Raw genomic sequence first — 24535 nt, 5'->3', positions numbered from 1 at the left:
TAAGCATATTAGGTATATTTAGCCTCCCCTCTTCACTTTTTAAAAAATGGCAGTGTAATATATCTACTCTTCGTTATCTAGCTTTTTTCATTTAATATATCTTAGTATAAAATAACAATACATATAGACCTACTTTATCCTTTTTAACAGTTGTATAATATTCCATAGTTTGATAAATATCCCTTAATTTATTTAACCAGAAACTTTTTGAACCATAAACATTATAATTTGGTATATTGGAAACTATATTTTGTGGTTTGTAATTTCAAGAGGTAGGAACTGAAATTATGAATTAAAATAAAAATTTAGGGAATTCCCTGCTGGTCCAGTGGTTAGTACTCCACGTTTCTACTGCAGGGGGCACGGATTTGATCCGTGGTCGGGGAACTAAGATTCCCGCAAACTACCTGGTGCAGCTGAAAAGAAAAAATAAAAAAAATACTAAAAAATAAAATAAAAATTTAAAATGTTACTTAGTTTTGTCAGCTGGTAACCTGATTTTATTTACTTTTCTAATAGGAGAAATGGTAGCCTTAAAAAAAGTACGCCTGGATAATGAAAAGGAAGGCTTTCCCATTACAGCAATTCGAGAAATTAAAATTCTCCGGCAGCTTAACCACCAGAGTATTATCAATATGAAGGAAATAGTGACCGATAAAGAAGATGCTTTGGATTTTAAGAAGGATAAAGGTATGTGTGCATATTTACATAACCAATTCTGTGTATTCATGATTTTGCTAACTTACAGATTTTGATATTGACCATTTGAGTATTTATTAGGTACATTAAAAATATTGCCTTAATATCAAACTCTATTAAAAAAATTTTTTTTAAATTTATTTTATTGAACTATAGTTGATTTACAATGTTGTATTTCTGCTGTACAGCGAAGTGATTCAGTTTTACATATATATATTCTTTTTCATATTCTTTTCCATTATGGTTTATCACAGGATATTGAATATAGTTCCCTGTGCTATAAAGTAGGACCTTGTTGTTTATCCATTATACTTGTAATAGTTTGCATCTGCTAATCCCAAATTCCCAATCCATCCCTCCCTCCGCCTTCCATCCTCCTTGGCAACCACAAGTCTATTTTTTATGTCTGTGAGTCTGTTTCTGTTTTGTAGGTAAGTTCATTTGTGTCATATTTTAGATTCCACATATCAGAGATATCATATGATATTTGTCTGACTTACTTAGTATGATAGTTTCTAGGTCCATCCATGTTACTGCAAATGGAATTATTTCATTCTTTTTTATGGCTGAGTAGTATTCCATTGTATGTATGTACCACATCTTCTTTATGCATTCATCTGTCAGTGGACATTTAGGTTGTTTCCATGTCTTGGCTATTGTAAATAGTGCTTCTGTGAACATTGGGGTGCATGTATCTTTTTGAATTATAGTTTTGTCTGGATATATGTCCAGGAGTGGGATTGCGGGGTCATATGGCAACTCAATTTTTAGTTTTTGAGGAACCTCCATACTGTTTTCCATAGTGGCTGCACCAATATACATTCCCACCAACAGTGTAGGAGGGTTGCCTTTTTTCCACACCCTCTCTAGCAATTTGTTATTTGTAGAGTCTTTAATGATGGTCATTTTGAACTGGTGTGAGGTGGTACCTCATTGTAGTTTTGATTTGCTTTTCTCTAATAATTAGTGATGTCGAGCATCTTTTCACATGCCTGTTGGCCATCCGTATGTCTTCTTTGGAGAAATGTCTGTTTAGGTCTTCTGCCCATTTTTCGATTGGGTTGTCAAACTCTATTTTTTTAATTTATTTTTTTGAATTTTATTTTTTTATACAGCAGGTTCTTATTAATTATCTATTTTATACATATTAGTGTATATATGTCAATCCCAATCTCCCAATTCATTCCCCCCCCAACCCCCGTTTTTTGATTGGGTTGTCAAACTATTTTAAAATAGTTGAGTTGAAGAATTATTTTACATGTTTTACTTTACTGGTTTTCAAGTCACCTAGGTAACATCATACTTATTGGTATTACAGATGAAGTATTAACTAGCAATATTTTTTTTTTTTGGCCTCAATATATAATTTTTAGTCTTTATTTTTTAGTGATTGAGAAGCAGTTTATAGTAATATTAGAATATATTTACCTTACATTTTTAATGTTATAATGCCTCAACATACAAGGAAACTTTGTGGTAGGCATATGTATTACTTCTAAAAGTATGGCGTCAAAAATGTTAACCTGAAATTGCTTTTGATAATCTATACTGGTATATTGTTGGCTTTTAGCAAAAAAAAGCTGAAAAGAAATTAGTGTGCTTTTTAAAGTAGTTAACTTAGGGTATTTGATGGGTGAAAGAAATGCTCTACCTCCAGTAGGTTTTAGATCTTTAGAGTAAGATTTTGGAACTAAGGTTGACTCCCTTATAGTCAGTGGTTTTCAAAGAGCAGAATTCTTTTTGAAACTAAATCTAACATAAAACAGATTAAAAAGTAGGTACGTTCTGATTGAACATGGTACTTAGCCTCCTCCCATCCCCAACTGTACACATCCACCATCTTACTCTTCTGGGGAACACAGTATAAAAATGATTGTTGTTATGTATGGTAACCATTTTTTGTGAAGGAACCTCTGTTTGAAAGTATTCTGTATGCCCTATGGAGATCCTCAGAATCATCTTTTTAATTGATGTAACTTCCATTAGTTTTTTTCCCATAATAAAGCCCATATTTCTTAGTCTGACTTTCTACTGGGTTTGTCTTTTTCATGTTATTTTTCACTACTTCTTATTGTGTAGTAGAAAGGTTACCTGTTTGACTTGGGTTAGAATGTCTGGGATTAGAGACAGCTTTTCAGCAAGGCCTTTAGCCCTTCTGAGCCTGTTATTTCTTTACCCATTAAAGGGAAACATTATTTCTCTTACTGTGTAGTGAGAATTAAATTAAGATTTTATGCATGAGGGTGGTGTGCAAATACTGTTTTTCATTGATCTTGTTCTATAGCCAAGTTAATATAGTTGCTTTTCCTACACGTACCCTGGACCTCTGTTTTCCTGATCTGTGTGATCACATCCCTGTTTATTTCTCCAACCTCAACCCCAATCAGTTTTTCTCATTGCTCACCAAACTCCATTCACATCGCTTGTTTGAGTCACCAGATATGCCAGTGCACTTCTCTGCCCTGAAGCCTTTCTTTACACTGGGCATACACCTCTCCAGCCCCAACACACACACACACACGTGCATGCACAATTTAAAAGGCAAATTTCTCATTCTCTCGCTCTCTGCCTGAATGTTGCTTTATTCATTAGTGAGGCCTTACCTGACCCATCTTCCCACTTTCCACCACAGTGGCCTTAAGAAAACAGGGTTAAGTGGTTTCACCATGGGTATATTTTTGTGCAGAAACCTATGGATGCTGAAGGAGCTTCCTCTGAAATAATCGAGGGAATGCAAGCGAGACAGACAAACTAATCCTAAATTTTTTTCCTAACGTTTTCATCTTCAAGCAGTTCCATTTCTTTTTACTCTCTTTGAGGGAATCTTTGAACTATTTTGTCTGTTTCTCAGTCTTTTTATTGTTAGTGTGAGGTATGAGAAAACATTTCCTATACCTCTAGGTCTTTAGTTTCTGCGTGGGATGCAGTTACTTGTATTAATTTCAGTAGTCTTGTGTTCATACTTCCCTGTTCATAAGGTCTTTGAACTAGACTGTTAATTATTTTGCAACAGAAGCTTTGCTTTGTTATTTTCTTCTTTCCATTGAGGATTATGAATTTACAGAAAAATACTTTCTGAATGAATGCAATAATATTCAATGAAAAATTTTAATGCAGTTTATAATTCTCTGGGTAGAGGAGACTTTTTGTTTTGCAGTTATATGCAATATAAAGTAAAACGTTAGTCATTGATCTCCATATCAAAATGTAAATATTTAGTATTCAGATGAAAAATAAACATTGAAATAATGGTATCACTACAACAAAATAGTATTTTGGTACTTAAAATTAACATAATATCCTGGGTAATGAAAACCAGTATTAAAATTACTTTGCACAAATTAAGTTAGCTGTAATGCTCTCAATACTAGTGTTTGTTTAATGAGGGGATTTGAGTAATCTTTTAATTTGGAATTTTTCTAAAAATCAATGAAACAGTTTTCTATAGTAATTCTTATGGCAGAGTGTCATTATATGGTTGAGGGAAGCAGTCTTAAATGTCACTTCCTCTGTAGTCTCTCGATTCTCACATGGTGCTCCCCTATGCTTGCATTCCATGTTATACACAGTTCTATAACGATATTTTCTATTTCAACTTAGTCATTATGTTTTTATATCTTATTCCTATTGAAGTGCCTGCCTGAGGACAGAGACTGAGTTTTATTCTACTTTGTATTCATAGTGTGCAGAACACAGTAGGTTATCATTAAATTTTGAATAAATGAATGAATGAAATACAGAGGTGAGAATGTTCTGTGGAGTAGATAGAAAGTTAAAGATGGGTGCTATTTGGATAAGTAGAGAGGAGGCCATTCTAATTCATAATTGTCATAACGTGTTTTATGAGGCAATGAAAAATTGGCATATCCCCTAAAAAAAAGTCTTGCTTCAAAATTATCTTCCCTGTCTCATTTTCTTAAAAATCTGAATTCATGCCCATAATATAGAACTGCTAATATTTTGTGGGTTTTGTGATGAGAGCATTATTGATTGATTTGTTTGTTCTTTCCATACATGTTTATTGTGCCAGTTCTAGACTTGGGCTGGCCAATACAGTAGCCACTAGGCAATGTGTTTATTTAAATTTAAATTAATTAAAATTAAATAAAATTAAAAGTTCAGTTCCTTAGTTGCATTAGCCACATTTCAGGTGCTCTGTAGTTATACGTTACTACTGACTGCATTTTGGGTAGTGCAGCTAGAACATTTTCATCAAATCAGCAAGTTCTAATGAATAGTGCTTGAGATATACAAGGTAAAAAAAAAAAATCTGGTCCCCGACTCAACCAAGTTTCTGGGAACCAGGTGGGGATCAGTACTTGCTAGAACTAAATCAGACTAATATATGAATGACAGGCTTTTTTCTGCCCAGAAGTTTTCCCTTGTTGTTAACTCTGTTAATCTGTCATTGCCAGAATTTCAGTTGTAGGTGGTGAGTTTCAAAAAAAGAGAAAAAATTTAATGCAGGCTGTGGGATCTACCAAATAAGCGAGAGAACTTTGTTAAGGAGTCTGTACCTACCAACTGTGTACTGTGTCTTCTTCTTTTTTTTTTTTCCTACCTTAAAAAAGAAATGAACTTGCAGGTTATTTTATTAAAGATAAAATTTTCCTGTGATGGTGGGGCCTCCAGCAGCATGTTGAGGCGGGATGGAAAGTCACTTGTAAGTTTAAATTTTTTATATACTGGGGCCGCCTATATTATGTTACTCATTTTGTCATGTAAAAGATAAAACTTAGTCTCAGTTGTACAATTTATTTGTATCTGATATTCTATGTGAAGTTTCCAGTTAAGGCTCTAGGCCAGGGATGCATAGTTTTAAGATCCTATACCCTCTTTTTGTGCAGCAGTACTACTATTTAGAATTAGTAACTTTTTTTTGAGTGGGGCAGGGAAAGAGAAAGAAAAATGTTAGACTTTCTTTTCTTGATTATAACAGTGATGTTTATTGTTATAAATTTGGAAAATAAAATGACCCAGATATTATCACTATTAAAATTTTCTGTATTTTTCCTAATGTGTCTTCTCTCATATTTATGATTATTTATTCCCAAGCTGAGGTTCTGCTTCTTTCATTAATAACATGCTTTTTTATTGGAATAATATGTCACTTGGATGGACCATATTTCATTCCTCCATTGTTGCATATTTAGGTTCTTTCAGGCATTTCAACTACTGTTTTCTATATTGAAGTGTTATACTGGGAAATTCTAGCAGTGATTTGTAGCTATTCATATACCTTTAACCAAACAAGGGACTTTATCTGCTAGAAAAAGTCCTAACCAATTCTGAATTATAGGTTTGGTGAGAAGTAAAGTAGTGAGTGAAGTAGTGAGTGATAAAGGTCCTGTATAATGAGCATATATAATCCTAGCAGTCAGTGAGTCCATAGACATTGGAACCAGATTTCCTTCCATTCTAATGTCCTTTTGCATAAAACTTTTATTCACATCTGATTATTCCCTTAAATTGATTATAGAAATGGGATTATTAGGTCAAAGGATTTGAACTTTGAAATTTCTTAACACATATTACCAAGTTGTTTTCCAGAAGGGTTGTGCCAGTTTACACTCTTAAATGTAGGGCAGGAACAGAACAGACTAGGAATAGAAGGGAACTGCCTCAACTTGTTAAAGGGCGTCTATGAAAAATAAGGATGTCTGCTCTTGACACTTCTGTTCTACATTGCCAGGGAAATAAGGTAAGAAAATGAAATAAAAGGTAACCAGTTGGAAAGGAAGAAGTAAAACTATTCTAATCAGTTTGTGTGTGTGTGTGTGTGTGTGTGTGTGTGTGTGTGTGTACATACACACAATATAGAAAATTCTATGTAATCCACTAAAAAACTCTTAGAACTAATAAATGAGTTCAGCAAGGTGGCAGGATACAAGATCAATATACATAAATCTGTTGTAGTTCTGTACACTAGCAGTGAACAATCTAAAGTGAAATTAAGAAGACTTTAATTTATAATAGCATTAAAAAAAATAAAATATCTAGGAGTAAATTGACAAAAGAAGTGTAAGGCTTTGTACCTTGAAAGCTACAAAATATCATTGAAAAAAAATTAAAGAAAACCTAAATAAATGGAAAGACATTACATGTTCATGGATCAGATGCGTACTACTCCCCAAATTGATCTACATATTCAATGCAGTCTCTCTCAGAATCCCAGCTAGCTTCTTTTCAGAAACTGACAAGCTGATCTTAAGATTCTTAAGAAAATTCAAGAGGTAAAATTGTCAAAAAAATTTAGAAAAACAAAATTGGAGGACTCACACATAGTGATCGCAAATCTTACTACAAAACTAGAATGATCAAGACTGTGTGGTACTGGCTTTAGGAAAACATATAGATCAGTGGAATAGAATTGAGGGTCTAGAAACAAACCCTCATATTTATGGTCAGTTGATTTTTGATGAAGATACCAGCACAAGTCAATGGAAAAGAACAGGCTTTTCAACAATCAGTGCTGGGTCAAGTGTATATACACATGCAAAAGAATGAAATTGGATCCCTTTCTCACATCATACACAGTAATTAACTAAAATGGATCAACGATCTAAATATAAGAGCTAAAATCACAAAACTCTTAGAAGAAAATGTAGGAGTAAATTTTCATGATGTTGGATTAGCCAAAGCCTTCTTTTTTTTTCTTCTTTTTGAAAACATTTATTTATTAATTTTATTATTTATTTGGCTGTGCCGGGTCTTAGTTGCGGCATGTGGGATCTTCTAGTTGCGACATGCGGGCTCTTAGTTGTGGCATGCGGGATCTAGTTCCCTGACCAGGGATTGAACCCAGGCCCCCTATATTGGGAGTGTGGCGTCTTAACCACTGGACCACCAGGGAAGTCCCTCCAAAGCCTTCTTAGTTATGACAACAAAAGCAGAAACTAAAGGAAAAAAATAGATATATTGGACTTCATCAAAATTTAAAACTTTTGTGTTTTGGTGGACACCATTGGGAAGGTGAAAAGACAACTCAGAATGGGAGAAAATATTTATAAATCATATATCTAAGGGGCTTGTCTCTATAATATATGAAGAACTCTTACAACTATATAATAAAAAAGATAGCCTGTTTAAGAAGTAAGCAAAGGATCTCAAAAGACATTTCTCCAAAGAAGATATGCAAATGGCCAATAAGCATATGAAAAGATGTTCAGTATCATAGCCATTAGGGAAATGCAGATCAAAACCACAGTGAGATACCATCTTATACACACTGTCAGATGGCCATAGTAAAAAGGAGAAGTAATAACAAGTGTTGGGGAAGATGTGGAGAGATTGGAAGACTCATACATTACTGGTGAGATTGTAAAGTGGTACAGCTACTTTGGAAAACAACCTGACATTTCCTCAAAATGTTATGTGTAGATACCATGCGACCTAGAACTTCTTCTACTCTTAAGGATATATCCAAGAGAAATAAAAACATGTCCACACAAAAACTTGATACCAATGTTCATAGCAGGATAATTCACAGTAGTCCCAAAGTGTAAACAACCCAAATGTCAATCAGTTGATGAATAGATAAACAAAATCTGGTATATCCATACAGTTGAATATTATTCTGCCACTAAAAGAATTGAAGTACTTACACCAACAAATTGGATAACTTAGATGAACTGGACACATTTGTAAAAACACACAACCTACCAAGAATCATGAAGAAATAGAAAATCTGAACAGACCAGTAAAGAGATGACTCTGTAATAAAAAATCTCCAACAAAATAAAGCCCAGTACCAGATGGTCTTACTGGTGAATTCTACCAAACTTTTTTTTTTTTTTTAATTATTTTATTTATTTATTTATTTATTTATGGCTGTGTTGGGTCTTCGTTTCTGTGTGAGGGCTTTCTCCAGTTGCGGCAAGTGGGGGCCATTCTTCATCGCAGTGCGCGGGCCTCTCACCATCGCGGCCTCTCTTGTTGCGGAGCACAGGCTCCAGACGCGCAGGCTCAGTAATTGTGGCTCACGGGCCCAGTCGCTCCGCGGCATGTGGGATCCTCCCAGACCAGGGCTCGAACCCGTGTCCCCTGCATTGGCAGGCAGATTCTCAACCACTGCGCCACCAGGGAAGCCCTCTACCAAACTTTTAATGAAGAATTAACACCAGTCCTCTCCAGACTATTCCAAAACACTTCAAACTCATTCTATAAGGCCAGCATTACTCTGGTACCAAACCTAGGCAAAGACTACAAGACAAGAAATCTATAGACCAATAATTTTTCTGATGAATATTCAGCAGATTAAATTCAGCAGTGTATTAAAAGGATTATACACTATGACCAAGTGAGATTTATTCCTGGAATGCAAAGATGATTCAATATATGAAAATCAATCAATGTAATACACCACTTTATTACAGTAAAGGGGAAAAATCTACATGATGATCTCAGTAGAGACAGAAAAAGCATTTGACAAAGTTTAACGCACTTTCAAGATAAAAACACTCAACAAACTAGGAATAGAAGGAAACTGCGTCAACATATTAAAGACCATATATGAAAAGTCCACAGCTAACATCATACTTAGTGGTGAAAGACTAAAAACTTTTCTAAAATCAGGTAGAAGACAAGGATATAGTTTTCCCAAGCTATCCGAAAGTAGAGTGTTCTTGTGAAACCCATTGGAAGCTCAAATGGCATAAAGGGAAGAAGCAATTACCTTAGGACACATCTTGCTAATGGAATCACAAAATAAATTGAAATAAAGCACAGGTGCTCACAGACACAGTTCAAAGTTATGACCGCTTGATGCTGAGTGTAGTTGCCAGGGAAGGGGCTTGGTAGTGCCACTCTCACTGCTCAGGGTGCATGCTGCCTCTGTAACAGCTCACTGCAAAATCAACACTGAATGCTGTTTTTGCTTCTTACCTTTCTTTTGTAAAAGCAGAATTCCTCTGATTTCTTTTGGTTAGCGAAAACAGATACTAATGTAGGTCTGTCATAAAAGCAAAGTGGCATAAAGCGAACTTTCCAAAAATGGGGGATACCTGTACCTGCTTTTGTTGCTTCTGTTCAACATAGTGCTGGAAGTCCTACTCAGAGCAAATAAGCAAGACAAAGAATAGATGCCCAGATTGGAAAGGAAGAAATAAAATTACATCTGTTCATAGACAGAATGGTCTTATGTGTAAAAAACCCTAAAGATTTCACATACACACACACAAAGTTAGAATTAATAAATGAATTCAGCAAAGTAGCAGGAAACAAAATTAACATGCAAAAATCAGTTGCGTTTCTATACTCTTAACAGTGAAAAATCTGAATAAGAAATGAAAATTCCATCTACAATAGCATCAAAAAGAATAAAATACTTCAGAATAAATTAATCAAGGAAATGAAAGTATTGTACACTGAAAATTACAAAACAAGAAGTTAAGGATGACACCAATTAATTACAGATATTTGTGTTTGTAGATTAGAAGACTTAATAGTGTTAAGATATCACTACTACTCAAAGTGATCTACAGATTCAGTGCAACTCTTATGAAAATTCCAACATTGGTTTTTGCAGAAAAAGGTTTATTTGCTTTATGTAATTTTAAAAGTATTATGTAAAATATCAAACATATACATAAATTTAAAAATGGTATAATGAAATAACACTCCCTGTACCCACTGCCCACCTTTAACAATTATCAACTCATGGCCAATCTTGCTTATGTATAATCCCATATCACAGTGATCTAATCTACAATCTTGGGCTTCCCTGGTGGTGCAGTGGTTAAGAATCCGCCTGCCAATGCAGCGGACATGGGTTCAATCCCTGGTCCGGGAAGATCCCACATGCCGCAGAGCAACTAAGCCCATGTGCCACAACTACTGAGCCTGCGCTCTAGAGCCCGTGAGCCACAACTACTGAAGCCCGCACACCACAAGTACTGAAACCCGCGTGCCTGGAGCCCGTGCTCCGCAACAAGAGAAGCCACCACAGTGAGAAGCCTGCGCACTGCAACGAAGAGTAGCCCCTGCTCGCCTCAACTAGACAAAACCCGTGTGCAGCAACGAAGATGCAATGCAGCCCTACGCAAAAAAAAAAATTTAGGCTATTATCACAAAAGTAAAAATAAAAACAACAGAAAATAGCAAGTGACAAGATGTGGAGAAATTGGAACCCTTGTTCTTTGCCAGTGGGAGTCTGCAGCAGTAAAGCTGCTATGGAAAATGATAACGGTGATTCCTCAAAAAGTTAAAAATAGAATTACAATACCATATGATCCAGCATTTCCGCCTTTGGGTTTATACTCAAAAGAATTGAAAGCAGCATCTTCAAGAGATTTTGTACCCCATGTTTATAGCAGCATTATTCACAGTAGCCGAAAGGGGAAAGCAACCCAAGTGTCCTTGGATTTATGTATTGATAAGCAAAATATTTATAGGTAATAAAGTATTATTCAGTCTTAGAAAGGGAGAGGATTCTGACATATGCTACAACATGGATGAACCTTGGGGACATTATGCTAAGTGAAATAAGCCAGTCACAAAAGGACCAATATTGTGTGATTTCACTTCTGTGAGGTACCTGAGGTAGTCAGGTTCATAGAGACAGAAAGTTGAATGGTGGTTACCAGGGAGGGAGGTGACAATGGGGAGGTATTTATTGTTTAATGGTTGCAGAATTTCATTTTTGCAAGATGAAAAGAATTCTGGAAATAGATGGTGGTGATGGTTGCACAACAGTGTAAATAAGCTTAATGCCACTAAACTGTACATTTAAACATAGTTAAGATGGTAGATTTTATTTTTATTTTACCACAATTTTTAAAAATGAAAAGGAAATACTGATTGATATATGCTGCAACATGGATGAACCTTAAAAATATTATGCCAAGTGAAAGAAGCCAGTTACAAAAGATGATGTATTGTATGATTCTGTTTATGTAAGATGTCCAGAATAGGCAAATCGATAGAGATAGAAAGTAGATTGGTGGTTGCAGGAGACTTGGGGAGGGGCTTGGAAACGGAGAGTGACTGCTAATTGGGTACGAAGTTTTTCTGAGGTGATGAAAATTTTCAAAAATTCACTGTGGTGATGGTTGGATGACTATGAATACATTAAAGATGTTACTTAAGACAAGAAAACCCCAACTAGCTCCCAAGAATTTTGATAAAAATACTATATAAATTGAGAGGGATAAGTATTGTGGGGAGGGACAGGGTCTTTTATAGAAGATGAGGCTGGAAAGGTAGGTTAGGACCAAAAATGATGTTTGACCTTAAATACTATACAGAGGAACCAAAATATTAAATTCCACTTTTTTCCCCCCCAAAAAAATAGTGTGTTTTGACCAATGTTTACAGTGATTTTATTTGATCTTTGGCAATCTGATAAGTAAAAATAGTATTCAGTCTTTTTAATAATTATTTTTATTACTGTGCAGGTTGACTGAACAGTTTTCTGTGTAGAGGCCACTTATATTTCTTTATCCATATATTACCTTTTTGTGTCCTCTGCCCATTTTTAAATTAGAGTATCAGTGTTTTTCTTAATTGATTTTAAATGTTTTTTTTTTACCTAGTACAAATGTTCATCTTTTGAGTGATTTACATAAAAACTATCCTGCTATCTGGTTTTCTTGCTCTACATGTGTTTCTTAGGTTACTGATCAAAAAGTGTTTGTTCAGTTGAACTGAGGAGAAAAATATTTATGAAACAGATTGTAGTGTGTTCCAGAGTAACTAAATGAACCTTTCATGATTGTGAATTTTGCATGATCAGTAAAAGTTATAGGAAGGTGCTTTAGTTACATCAATAAAATATAGCAAATAATGCTTTTAAAGGAAAAAAATTAAAATCTTAACTAGTAATGACTTCCTCCTTTGGGTTACAAGGAAATACAGAGTTAGCATCATGTGTTGAAATTTAGAGGTAAAGAACATAGATCAGAATGTGTAGGTGCCTGTCAGGAGATACGATCTATGGCAAAAGGATGGTCAGGAGTTTAAAAGGAATCTGTAGGAAAGTAGGTGAGGGGTAGGTGGAGATGGAAGGAGGCGGGGGGTTCCTTTTCCTTGCCAATATTTCCTGAATAGCTGAACAAGAAATATGTTATTTTGGGGCAGATGTTATAAGGTAATAGTAATGGGAACTATGTATAATGGTTAAGAGTATAGTTGGAATCCTTGCTTCTTCCACTATTACGTACTCTCTGTTTTCCTCATCTGGAAAATGGAATAACAGTACCTAACTCATAGGTTTGTTGTATCAAATGAGATAAACTGTGTGAAGCACTTAGGTTAGAATATTGCACATAGTAAGCACACAGTAAAGTTTACTGTTATTATAGCTTGGTGGTAGATTGATTGTGAGGGCAGAAATAGATCAATTATATAATAATTTTTTATAATTAAGCAAAGAGGGTGGATGTTTGGGAGAAATGAGTATTTCAGTTGTAGTTCTTTAGTGAAATTTTACTTTGTGGAGATCATATATCAGGAATGGTGCTGACCCAGAAGTTAAAAATAAAGAAACTTTTTCCTGAAAGCTTAGAAGTAGTCTCTATTTCTAAAAGTTGTCAAGAAGGGTGAAAAACTTGTCACGCCTGACTAGCTGTGATTGATTGGTTAACCCACCAGAAGTTAAAAAGTGAGTTCATTGGTTGATCAAACCCAGGCAGCGAAAAGGAAGTCAGAAGAGTGAAACTCAATATCAGACAGTAGGACAGATGCCAGTTGCAGAAGCCATAGAGTGCTATGGCCATCAATAAGGAGAAAGAATTCTGCTAAATTCTGTGGTGGGGAAAGGCAGGTGGTGAGGAGTGGAAGTGGCAGAGCACCACTTAGGGCATCATTACCATTTAGGGCACTGAAATAAAAAGACAGCTGTTATATCGCCCTATGGTTTTTTTTTTTTTTTAGGAACTCCTTTATTTATTTATTTATTTATTTTTGGCTGTGTTGGGTCTTCGTTTCTGTGCGAGAGCTTCCTCTAGTTGCGGCGAGCGGGGGCCACTCTTCATCGCCGTGCGCGGGCCTCTCACTATCGCGGCCTCTCTTGTTGTGGAGCACAGGCTCCAGACGCGCAGGCTCAGTAGTTGTGGCTCACGGGCCCAGTTGCTCCGTGGCATGTGGGATCTTCCCAGACCAGGGCTCGAACCCGTGTCCCCTGCATTGGCAGGCGGATTCTCAACCACTGCGCCATGAGGGAAGCCCCGCCCTATGGTTTTTGAGCCCTCTCTGAGGAAGCGAATAACCCCTTTTTCTTCATGGCATAAAGAGGATGGGACACTCAGGCTGGGGGATTGTTTCACTTTTGCCATTTCGTAGGTGTGTGATAATGGGCAAATTATTTAGCGTCTCTATGCCTTGTGTGTTACAAGGAGATAATACTTTTCGAGTAATTGTGAAGCTTAAATGAGATAATATGTGAAGTATTTTCACCTCTATAGTAGTTTACCATTCTTTACGCTTACCATAAAGTCAGCCTACGTACTAACATGTCTTAATATGATAATGTTATAGAAGAGACTTAATATAATAGTTGATCTATCATGCAGTTACTACGTAAGACTTTGAGATTTCTTATTTCTTTTAGTTTGTGTGTAGAATTTTGTTGAAAATCAGATGTTAGAATTTGAAGGGTATTATGCCATGTGTCATACCTTTAGAAGTATATCTCATGTTAAAAAGAAATATCTGTGGCACAAATGTCCTTTTTAATACATAGGCACAGTCCTCCTTTATAGCTCAGAAAAGGACATGAACAAGGAACAAAAAACCGATAATTTCCAGTAAATATTAGCAAAAATATTCAGCCTCACTGTAGTTAAAGGAAACGTAACTTAAATACAACATATTTTTTACCTGTCAAAAACTGGGAGTGTTTTTAAAAGACCTTCTCTTACCTAATACTTTTTAGAATTATAAAAATAACATATCTGGTTGAATTAAAGCCCTGGACATGTAGAAATAAAAAACATAAATGAGTAGACGAGAGACATATGCGTAGATGCTCTGACATTTGGCCAACAATGAAGAGACACCAGCGGCTTCCTCTTTTTTAGTTTCTTTTCAGACATTTTTTTGTGAAAAACAAGTATATACCTTGTTTAATCATTAATTTTTACAGAGTTAAGGACATAATATGCAATGTTCTGTAAAATAGACATTTTGTGTATCATGCAGCCATTTTTAAAAACCAAGATAGTGTTTTATAGTTTATTTTTTTTTAATTCTAATGTGAATTTATTTACTTATTTTAAGTATTTATTTATTTATTTATTTACTTATTTGGCTGCATCAGGTCTTAGTTGTGGCGTGCGGGATCTTTCGTTGTGGCGTGTGGGCTCTCTGTTGCACCTTGTGAGGCTTCTCTCTAGTTGTGGTGCGTGGGCTCTAGAGCTCTAGTTGCCCAGTGGCACGTGGGGTCTTAGTTCCCTGACCAGGGATTGAACCCGTGTCCCCTGCATTGGAAGGCGGATTCTTAATCACTGGACCATCAAGGAAGTCCCTGTAGTTTTGTAATTTGGATATATTTTATTTTACTAGACTTTCCCCATAAACGGGTCTTTAGGTTATTGGTTTTTAGCTTTTATTAACAGTGCTCTATCAAACATCATTAAATGTAAATCTGTGTGTATTTCTTTGAGTCTTTCTGTAGATACATTCTTTTTTTAAAAAATTGATTTATTTGTTTTTATTTTTGGCTTTGTTGGGTCTTCGTTGCTGCACACAGGCTTTCTCTAGTTGCGGTGAGTGGGGGCTACTCTTCGTTGCAGTGTGCGGGCTTCTCATTGTGATGGCTTCTCATTGCGGAGCACGGGCTCTGGGCACATGGGTTTCAGTAGTTGTGGCGTGTGGGCTCAGTAGTTGTGGCTCGTGGGGTCTAGAGCGCAGGCTCAATAGTTGTGGCGCACGGTCTTAGTTGCTCTGCCATATGTGGGATCTTCCCAAGCCAGGGATCGAACCTGTGTCCCCTGCATTGGCAGGCGGATTCTTAACCACTGTGCCACCAGGGAAGCCCTGTAGATACATTCTTTTTTTTTTTTTTTTTTTAGATACATTCTTAAAAGTAGAGTTGTTAGGTTAAATGATACAATTCTTTTTTATGTTACTAATTATAGCCAAATTAACTTATAAGAAAGCTTATACCAGTTTACATACTCATTACAATTTTGTGTGAATGGCTGGTTTACTGAATCATAGTACATTATTGATTTTACTTTTTTTGTCCAACTCATAAGAGAAATTAATACTTTTTTTTATTATTACTTGTGAGGTTAAATATTTTTTTCATGTTTTTTACATTTCTTCTGTGAAGTGCCTCTTCCTTTGGCATTTTCTTACCAACTGGAGAGATTTATTAAAATATGGATATTAATGCTTCATGTGTTTCACATATCATAGATAATTTTTCTCCTTTCTGTTGCTTGCCCTTTTTCTATGTTCTTTGTTAATTTAAATCTTGTATATGGTCATTCTGTCAGTTTTGGAGCTTTTTGAGGGAAAGTGGTTTGTCTGATGCTTAGCCTTTTGGAAAATTACAAGAATGTTTTTCTGTATTTTTTTCAACTTCTATTCTAGTTCAAAAATCTTAGATATTGAAATTGTTTTTATTTTATTCTCTTATGCTATCTTTAATCAAGTTCCCATATGTTCTGGGCTCTCCTGTTTTACTGATCCTTTTGCATGTCCTGCTGCCATATCACTTTGTTTCAATTATTGCAACCTTATATTACCTTTTAATTTCTGTAGATAAGGGTCTCCTCTCCTCTCCCCCCTTAAGAGAAGATCTTGCGTATTTTCATGCATTTAGATGGATATGAGCTGTGAAAACTTATCAGTGGAGATTTGACTGGAATTACATTGAGGTTTATTTGGAGAAGGGCAAGGATTCTTTTAAAAACTTGGTCAGTGTATGGGATCATAGATGGGTATATTTATGTAATGCTTGAGAGTGAAAATTGGTATAACTTTCAGAGAGGGTTTAAGGGCATGGTAGGGTATGTGGCACATACTAAATGCTCTGTACATATTTGACGTTGATATTATAATTATTATTTCTTAGAAGGTAATGTGTCTTGTAAATTAGCAATTCTATTTTTAGAAGCATATAAGGAAGTAATGACTTTACATAGATGTAGCTATGAGACTTCTTCATAGCATTGCTTATAGTAGCAAAATGTTAGAAACAATTTAATCATCTAACAATAAAGGATTATTAAACAGAACTACGGCATATTATTACTGTGGAATACCATATAGCTATTAAAATTATGTAAAAGTTAAATGATGATAAGGAAAATTGTTTACCCTCTATATTATGAACTGAAAAAAGTTTAGAAAGGAATATATAAAGTTTATTCCAATTTTTGTTTTACAGATAGATATATTCTGGGAGTACTAGGAAACCTGTTGGGGTGATAGATGTGTTCAGTACCTTAATTGTAGCCACAGTCTCACAAGTGTATACCTGTGTGAAAACTGTTTACAGTATACCTTCTGAATATGTGCAGTTTATTATTGTCAACTAATATATCAAATCTGTAAAAAAATGTTTGTTCTTTAAAATGTAATAAACTTAAGGAAAACGAGCTTATTGCTTCAAGAAGTAAAACCATTAGGATATATACATAAATACAGAGAGATTGATTTTAAGGAATTGGGTCATATGATTGTAGAGGCTGGCAAGTCTGTCATTTGTAAGGCCTACTGGCAAGCTGGAAATTCTGGCAGGAGTTGATGTTGCAGTCTTGAGTTCAAAGGCAGTCTGGAGCAGAATTCCTCCTTTAAGTGACCTCAGTCCTTTCTCTTAAGACTTCAAATGATTGGATGAAGCCCACCCACATTTGAGCTCTCCTCAAAGTCTACTGATTTAAATGTTAATTAAATCTAAAAATACCTTTACACAACATCTAGACTGGATTTGACCAGTCATCTGGGTACTATAGTGTAGCTTAGAGTTGACACATAAAATTAGCCATCTCACTTGTATTAGAGTGATTTCAGCAGAGTAACAGAAAATCCAATTGGAATGGTTTAAACTGTGTGGAAGTCTCTTAGCTTTCATAGGAAGAGGTCCAGAGATTGGGCAGGCTTTAGGGTAAGTTGATTCAATGGCTTAAGGATGTCAACAAAGACCCAAGTTATGCTATCCATACTGTCTGTTTCATTCTCACTGTAGTATGGCTTGGAGAGGCAGTTGTTCGTATCTGGTGAGAGACATCCTGGCTTTCCATGGCTCTTTGAAGATGTACTTATGCCTGCATATCTGTAAACCAGTCACGAGCAGGAGGGTTGCCAAGAACCTACTTAATATAAAATGTACCCAAATTAGAATATCATAAAAAGGAAAGAAACTAAGAAAAGTACCACTTTCAGAACTCAGGAGCTTACTTGGCGAGAAAGAGATAGCTGAGTTATACAGAGGTCGATTCATTGGCTTTACGTGAAATCTGAAGACACTAGAGTATTATGTAAGAAGATTGAGAAATACCTGCTCTGCTGAGCAAAGTAAAGGTTACACACATTTTTTTTTTTCATTTAAGTTAGTCTGTATATGTAGGACAGGTGGGAATTGGCAGCCAAACATGCTGAGTCATAAAGGTAATGGAATTATTGACCATTTTTAGTTTAGGATGTGGAAAGTTGCATTGATATCCTCTTTTTTTTAATGTTCTGACTTCAGTGTTTTATTTTAGTGAATGTAATAGTTATTTACTGACTTCTCTGCCATCATTGGACTTGTTCATAGGGTTTAAGTTCATTTCACTCCTAGGTTTTCAGGTACCAGACTGCCGATTTGGGGATTTGGGGTCATTTTAGTGTATAATGGGATTTTCTAACAACTGTTATACACATAAGATTTGTCCATTTTTACAGATACTTGGGGTAGTAACAGGAATTGAATGATTTTCGTACTTCAGAAAGCTTTTTTGTTATTTGTCTCTGGCTTTACATGAGTTTTCTAAAAGGGAATTAGAATTTTACATTATGTTCTAGATTTAATATAACTTGAAAAACTCTCGGCTTCATGAATATAGCTTGGTATTGGCCCTACTTTGGGATAGATATTGTATTGGACATGTTTTGGTGTCTGCTACCACCAGTTTACCCTACTTCCTATTTACTTCATATAATAGCCTTGAGCTTTTTATTTTTGTTTTTGAGGTTCCAGCTTTTATCTCTTCTTAGTCCATGTAACTGTGGAACTGACTTCACTTCTAGCTCCCGAGATGCATGTCGTTCAGGTCTGGCCAGTTAGAGCATTACAGTCTTTCTGTCGCGAGGCTGAGACTTTTCCTGAGATCTCACGTATTGAGTGAGGTCCTCTTACTTGTGGGGTGTGAGCCTGAGAGCAAGAAGGGGCTATTGCTGCAGCAACCATCTTGAGCACCGCAGCAAAGAGTAGCCCCCGCTCCCCGCAACTAGAGAAAGCCCACACGAAGACCCAACACAGCCAAAAAAAAAATTAATTTCCCATTTCTCTTGCTACTTTGCCCAACCCAGCCAGGGTTAACAGCCTGTTATATATCCTTAAAGACCGTTGTCTATGCACAAAAATGGAAATAGAGATAATAAAAATATATATTTAAGTATATAAACAGAGAGAGAGACTCAGTCAGGCAGTCAGTCAAGCGGAGATACAGAGTCCAGCAAAAACACAGTTTGATAGACTCACAGACGGGGACACAGAGAAAGAGAGATAAAGACAAGAGGCGTAGAAAGCCCCACAGAGAATCTGACAGGAACACACACACACACACACACACACACACACACACACACACACACAAATAACTTTCACTGTCTTAAAAATCCTGTGTTCTACCTATTCATTGCCCACTCCCACCCCCAACCCCAGCAAACACTTGATTTTTTAACTGTCTCCATAGTTTTACCTTTTCCAGAATATCATCAAAGTTGGAAACATACAGTATGTAGCCTTTTCATATTTGCTTCTTTCACTTAGTAATATGCATTTAAGTTTGCTCTATGGACTTTTGTGGCTTCATACCTCATGTCTTTTTAGTGCTGGTCAATATTCCATTGTCTGGATGTACCACAGTGTATTTATCCATTCACTTGCTGAGGGATATCTTGGTTGCTTCAAAGTTTTGACGATTATGAATAAAGCAGCTGTAAACATTCATGTGCAAGTTTCGGTGTAAATATAAGTTTTCAGCCTCTTTGGGTAGATGTCAAGGAGTGTGATTGCTGGATTGTATGGTAAGAGTATGTTTGCTTTTGTAAGAAACTTCCAAACTGTCTTGAAAAGTGGCCGTATGATCTTGCATTCCCACAAGCAATGAATGAGAGTTTGTTGTTCCATATCCTCACCAGCATTTGGCATTGTCATTGTTATGGATTTTTTCATTCTGATAAGTATGTATGGTATCCCATGGTTGTTTTAATTTGCCATTCTCTATTGAAATATGATGTTGATAATCTTTTCATATACTTATTTGCCATCTGTGTCTTCTCTTTGGTGATGTATCTGTTCAGATCTTTTGCTCATTTTTTTAATTGGGCTTCTTGTTTTCTTATTGTTGAGTTTTAGGGTTTCTTTGTATGTGTTGTATACCAGTCCTTTATCAGATATGTGTTTTATAAGATTTTCTCCAGTCTGGCTTGTCTTTTCGTTCTCTTAATGGTGTCTTTTGCAGAGCTGAAGTTTTTAATTTCAATCAACTCCAGCTTCATTCACAAGCACACCATTTCTTTTTTCCAGATTGTGATTTTGGTGTCATTGTCAAGCCCAAGATCACCTGGGTTTTCTTCCTTGTTATCTTCCAGGAGTTTTTTAGTTTTGCATTTTGCCCTTAGGTCTATGATCCATTTTGAGTTAATTTTTGTGAAGTGTGTAAGGTCTGTATCTAGATTTGAATTTTTTTTTTTTCCGGCATGTCTGTGTCCGCTTGTTAAGCAGTATTTGTTGAAGATTTTCCCTTTTGCACCAAAGTGCCTTTGCTCTGTTGTTGAAGATCAGTTGTCTGGTTTTGGTATTAGAGTAATGCTGGCCTTATAGAATGAGTTAGGAAGTAGTCTGTCTCTTTGTATTTTCTGGAAGAGATTGTAGAGAACTGGTACAATTTCTTCCTTAAATGTTTGGTGGAATTCACCAGTAAAGCCATCTGGGCCTGGTGCTTTCTGTTTTGGAAGGTTATTATTGATTCATTTTCTTTAATGGATTTGGGCCTATTCAGGTTATCTATTTCTCATTGTGTGAGTTTTGGTAGATTGTGTCTTTCAAATTATTGGTTCATTTCATCTAGAATATAAAATTTGTTGGCATAGAGTTGTTCATATATTCCTTTACTATGCTTTTAATGCTTTGCAGAGCAATAGTGATGTCCCATCTTTCATTTCTGATATTAGTAATTTTTTCCTTAGTTAACCTGGCTAGAGGCTTACCAATTATATTGCTCTTTTCAGAGAATCAGTTTTTGGTTTCACTGACTTTTTTTTTTCCTCTTGATTTCCCATTTTCAGTATCTCTGATTTGTGTTCCAATTTTTATTATTCTCTTCTGCTTACTTTGCTGTTTTTCTGGCTTCCTAAAGTGGACGTGTAGGTTATTGATTTTAGGTCTTCTTTTCTAATACGTGTATTCAGTGCTGTAATTTTCCCCTAAGCAATAGTTTTGCTTTATCCCACATACTTTGGTAAATTGCATTTTTATGTACTTCAAAATATTTAAAAATTTATTTTTAGACTCCTTGTTTAACCCACGTGTTATTTAGAAAAAAATTTAAAAAGTATTTTGCAGTTTTCCAGCTATCTTTCTGTTACTGATTTGTAGTTTAATTCCATTAGCATACTTTGTATGATTTCCGTTCTTTTAAATTTGTTTAGGTGTGTTTTATGCCTGTGACTGTGGTCTGTCTTGGTGAATGTTTCATGGGAAGTTGAGAAGAAGATGTATTCTACTGTTGTTGAAATATTAATATAGATATAAATTAGATCCAGGTGATAGATGGTGCTGTTTAAATATGTTCTCACTGATTTCTTCCTGTTGCATTTGTCAATTAATGTTAGAGGTGTCTTGAAGTCTCCAACTGTAATAGTGAATTTATCTATTTGTGCAGGTCTATAAGTTTTTCCCTAACATGTTTTGACACCGTTTTTAGGAGTATACACATTAAAGCTTGTTACGTCTTCTTGGAGAATCGACTCCTTTATCATTATGTAATGCTCCTCTTTATTCCTGATAACTTCTTTTGCTCTTAAGTCTGCCCTGTCTGAAATTTAATATAGTTACTCCTGCTTTCTTTTGCTTAGTATTACTCTGTCTTTATATTTAAAGTGGATTTCTTGTAGGCATCGTACAATTGGGTCTTTTTTTCTTTTCTTTTTTTAATTCACGCTAACGTTCTGTGTGTTTTAATTGGTGTATTTTAGACTGTTGGCATTTAAAGTACTTGTTGATATAGGTGGATTATTATCTACTGTATTTGTTATGTTTTCTATTAGTTGCCCTTGCTTGTTTTTCTTCTACTCTTTTTCTGCCTTCTTTTGTCTTAGTCTTTTTATATGACTCCATTTCTTCTCTTTTCTGAGCATATCAACTATTCTTCTTTTAAAATTTTTCTTTAGTTGTTGCCCTTGTGTTTGATACATTTACAATTTGTCCAAGTCCTCTTTAAAATAACATTTTACTACTTTTGGGCTTCCCTGGTGGCATAGTGGTTAAGAATCCACCTGCCAATACAGGGAACGTGGGTTCGAGCCCTGGTCTGGGAAGATCCCACATGCCGCAGAGCAACTAAGCCCGTGCACCACAACTACTGAGCCTGCTCTCTAGAGCCCACAAGCCACAACTGCTGAGCCCGCGCGCCACAACTAGTGAAGCCCGCGTACCTAGAGCCCCTGCTGCGCAACAAGAGAAGCCACCGCAATGAGAAGCCTGCGCACCGCAACGAAGAGTAGCCCCCGCTCGCCACAACTAGAGAAAGCCTGTGCGCAACAGTGAAGACCCAACGTGGCCAGAAATAAATAAAATAAATTTAAAATAAATAAGTAAAATAACATTATACTACTTTAGGTTGTATAGGTACCTCATAGCAGAGTATTCCCATTTCCTCCGTCCCATCCCTTATAACATTGGTTTTCATTTTACTTATCCACAAGCTATACTCAGTGAATGCATTTTTGCTATTATTATTTTGAACAGACTGTTAACTGTTTGGTCAATCAATAAGAAAAATAAAGATTTTATTTTACCTTCATTTAAGTTGGTAGGTTTTTTCTTTCAACACTTTAAATATTTCATTTCACTCTCTTCTTGCTTATATGGTTTCCGAGGAGAAATCCAGTATACATTTTATCTTTGCTATTGTAAAGGTAAGCTGTTTTTTTTCCTTCTGGCTTCTATCAAGATTTTCTTTTTGTCTTGGATTCTCAGTAGTTTGAATGTGATATACCTAGGTGTAGATGTTTTAATATTTATCCTCCTTTATCTTCTTTAAGTTTCCTGGATCTGTGGTTTGATATTTATCATTTGGGGAAATTTCAATCATTATTACTTTCAGTATTTTTTTCTGTCCTCCCTCCCTCCCTCCTTCCCTTCCTTCCTTCCTCCCTTCCCCCTTTGATTCTAGTATTCCCATTTACATGTATGTTGTAATTGTCCCACATTTTGGATATTCTTTTTTTCTCTTTTTATTTTCCTTTGCATTTCAGCTTTTGGAAGTTCCTTTTGACATATCTTCAAGCTCACTGATTCTTTGCTCGCATATGTCTGGTATATTGATGAGCCCATCAAAGGCATTCTTTATTTCTGTTACAGTGTTTTTGATTTCTGTCATTTCCTTTTGGTTGTTTCTTAGAATTTCCATTTTTCGGCTTACAATACCCATCTGTTCTTGCATATTGTCTATTTTTTTCATTAGAGCCCTTAGAACATTAATCATAGTTACTTAAAAATTCCTGGTTTGATAATTCCAATTTCTCTTCTATATCTGAATCTCCCTGATGCTTGCTTTTTCTCTTCAGACTGTGTTTTAGCATGCCTTGTAATTTTTCACTGAAAGGCAGATAAGATGTATTGGATAAAATAAACGGAGATAAATCGGCCTTTAGTGTAAGGTTTTATGTTTATCTGGCTAGCAGTTAGGTTGTGTTTATTGTTTGCTGAAGCTGTGTCAGAGGCTAAGATTTCCTCCCCTGTTGTCTTTTGGTTTCTCTGGAGACTTATTAAATAAGGTCTGAGATATGCAGTTCTTTCAGGTGTTGTACCCTGTTATTATATATGATGGTAAGTTATGGGGGGAGGGGAAGTGTTCTGTAGCCCTGTGATTTGGTCTCAGTTTTTTAGTGAGCCTATATCCTTCAGACATGTTTATCAGTTTTCTTGTTTCTTTTCCCTCTGAAGTGAGACAGGAATGCTAAAAGGTGCTTGAGTTCAGTGTTTCTTTCCCCTAAGTCAAAGGCTAGAGTGTTCTGGAGTTGGATATTTCCTCTTTGCCATGCTGATAAGGCTCTTATTGAACCCCAATTGGTTAGGCTCTGGTAAAATAGTTTCTCTTGAGGGCAAACCTTGTTAAAGAACAGAATGCTTTGGGTGTATTTCATCATGACTGTTTTTCCTCTCCCCTTGCTGGAAGAACAACTTGATTTATCTCTGATCTTCAGTAGCGATAAGCTGGTAGAGTTCCTGGTGATAAAACTCCCAAAAGGTGGTGGTGAGGGCTTCCCTAAGACTGGAACCCCTGGAGTTTTTACTCTTAAACTTGTTCACGCTGAGCCTCTAGCAATTGTCAATTACAGTTTAGGCTTTCCTACCAAGGTAATGGTTCTTGTGGAGGTTTCTGCTTCTGGGCCTCTGCTCTGGGGAATTGGTGATTCTCTGTATCTACCTGTCTCTCTCACCAATTTTGGGGGCAGT

At 35.9% G+C, this 24535-nt stretch overlaps 1 protein-coding gene across 4 annotated transcripts in view; it reads left to right on the top strand.

Annotated features, from left to right (window-relative positions):
- The window catches only part of CDK13 (cyclin dependent kinase 13), a 112707-nt gene that overhangs the window by 39393 nt on the left and 48779 nt on the right, over positions 1-24535 (top strand). For all 4 annotated transcript variants that reach the window (XM_082473407.1, XM_082473405.1, XM_082473406.1 and 1 more), the window contains exon 5: positions 520-690. In XM_082473407.1, coding sequence (XP_082329533.1) covers positions 520-690 — 171 coding nt within the window. The remainder of the gene's footprint in view (positions 1-519; positions 691-24535) is intronic.

This window comes from Balaenoptera physalus, assembly GCF_965194825.1.
Source record: "Balaenoptera physalus genome assembly, chromosome: 8".
Lineage (NCBI taxonomy): Eukaryota > Metazoa > Chordata > Mammalia > Artiodactyla > Balaenopteridae > Balaenoptera > Balaenoptera physalus.
Note: the sequence above shows the minus strand (reverse complement) of the source record. Positions and strands in the feature narration are given on the sequence as shown.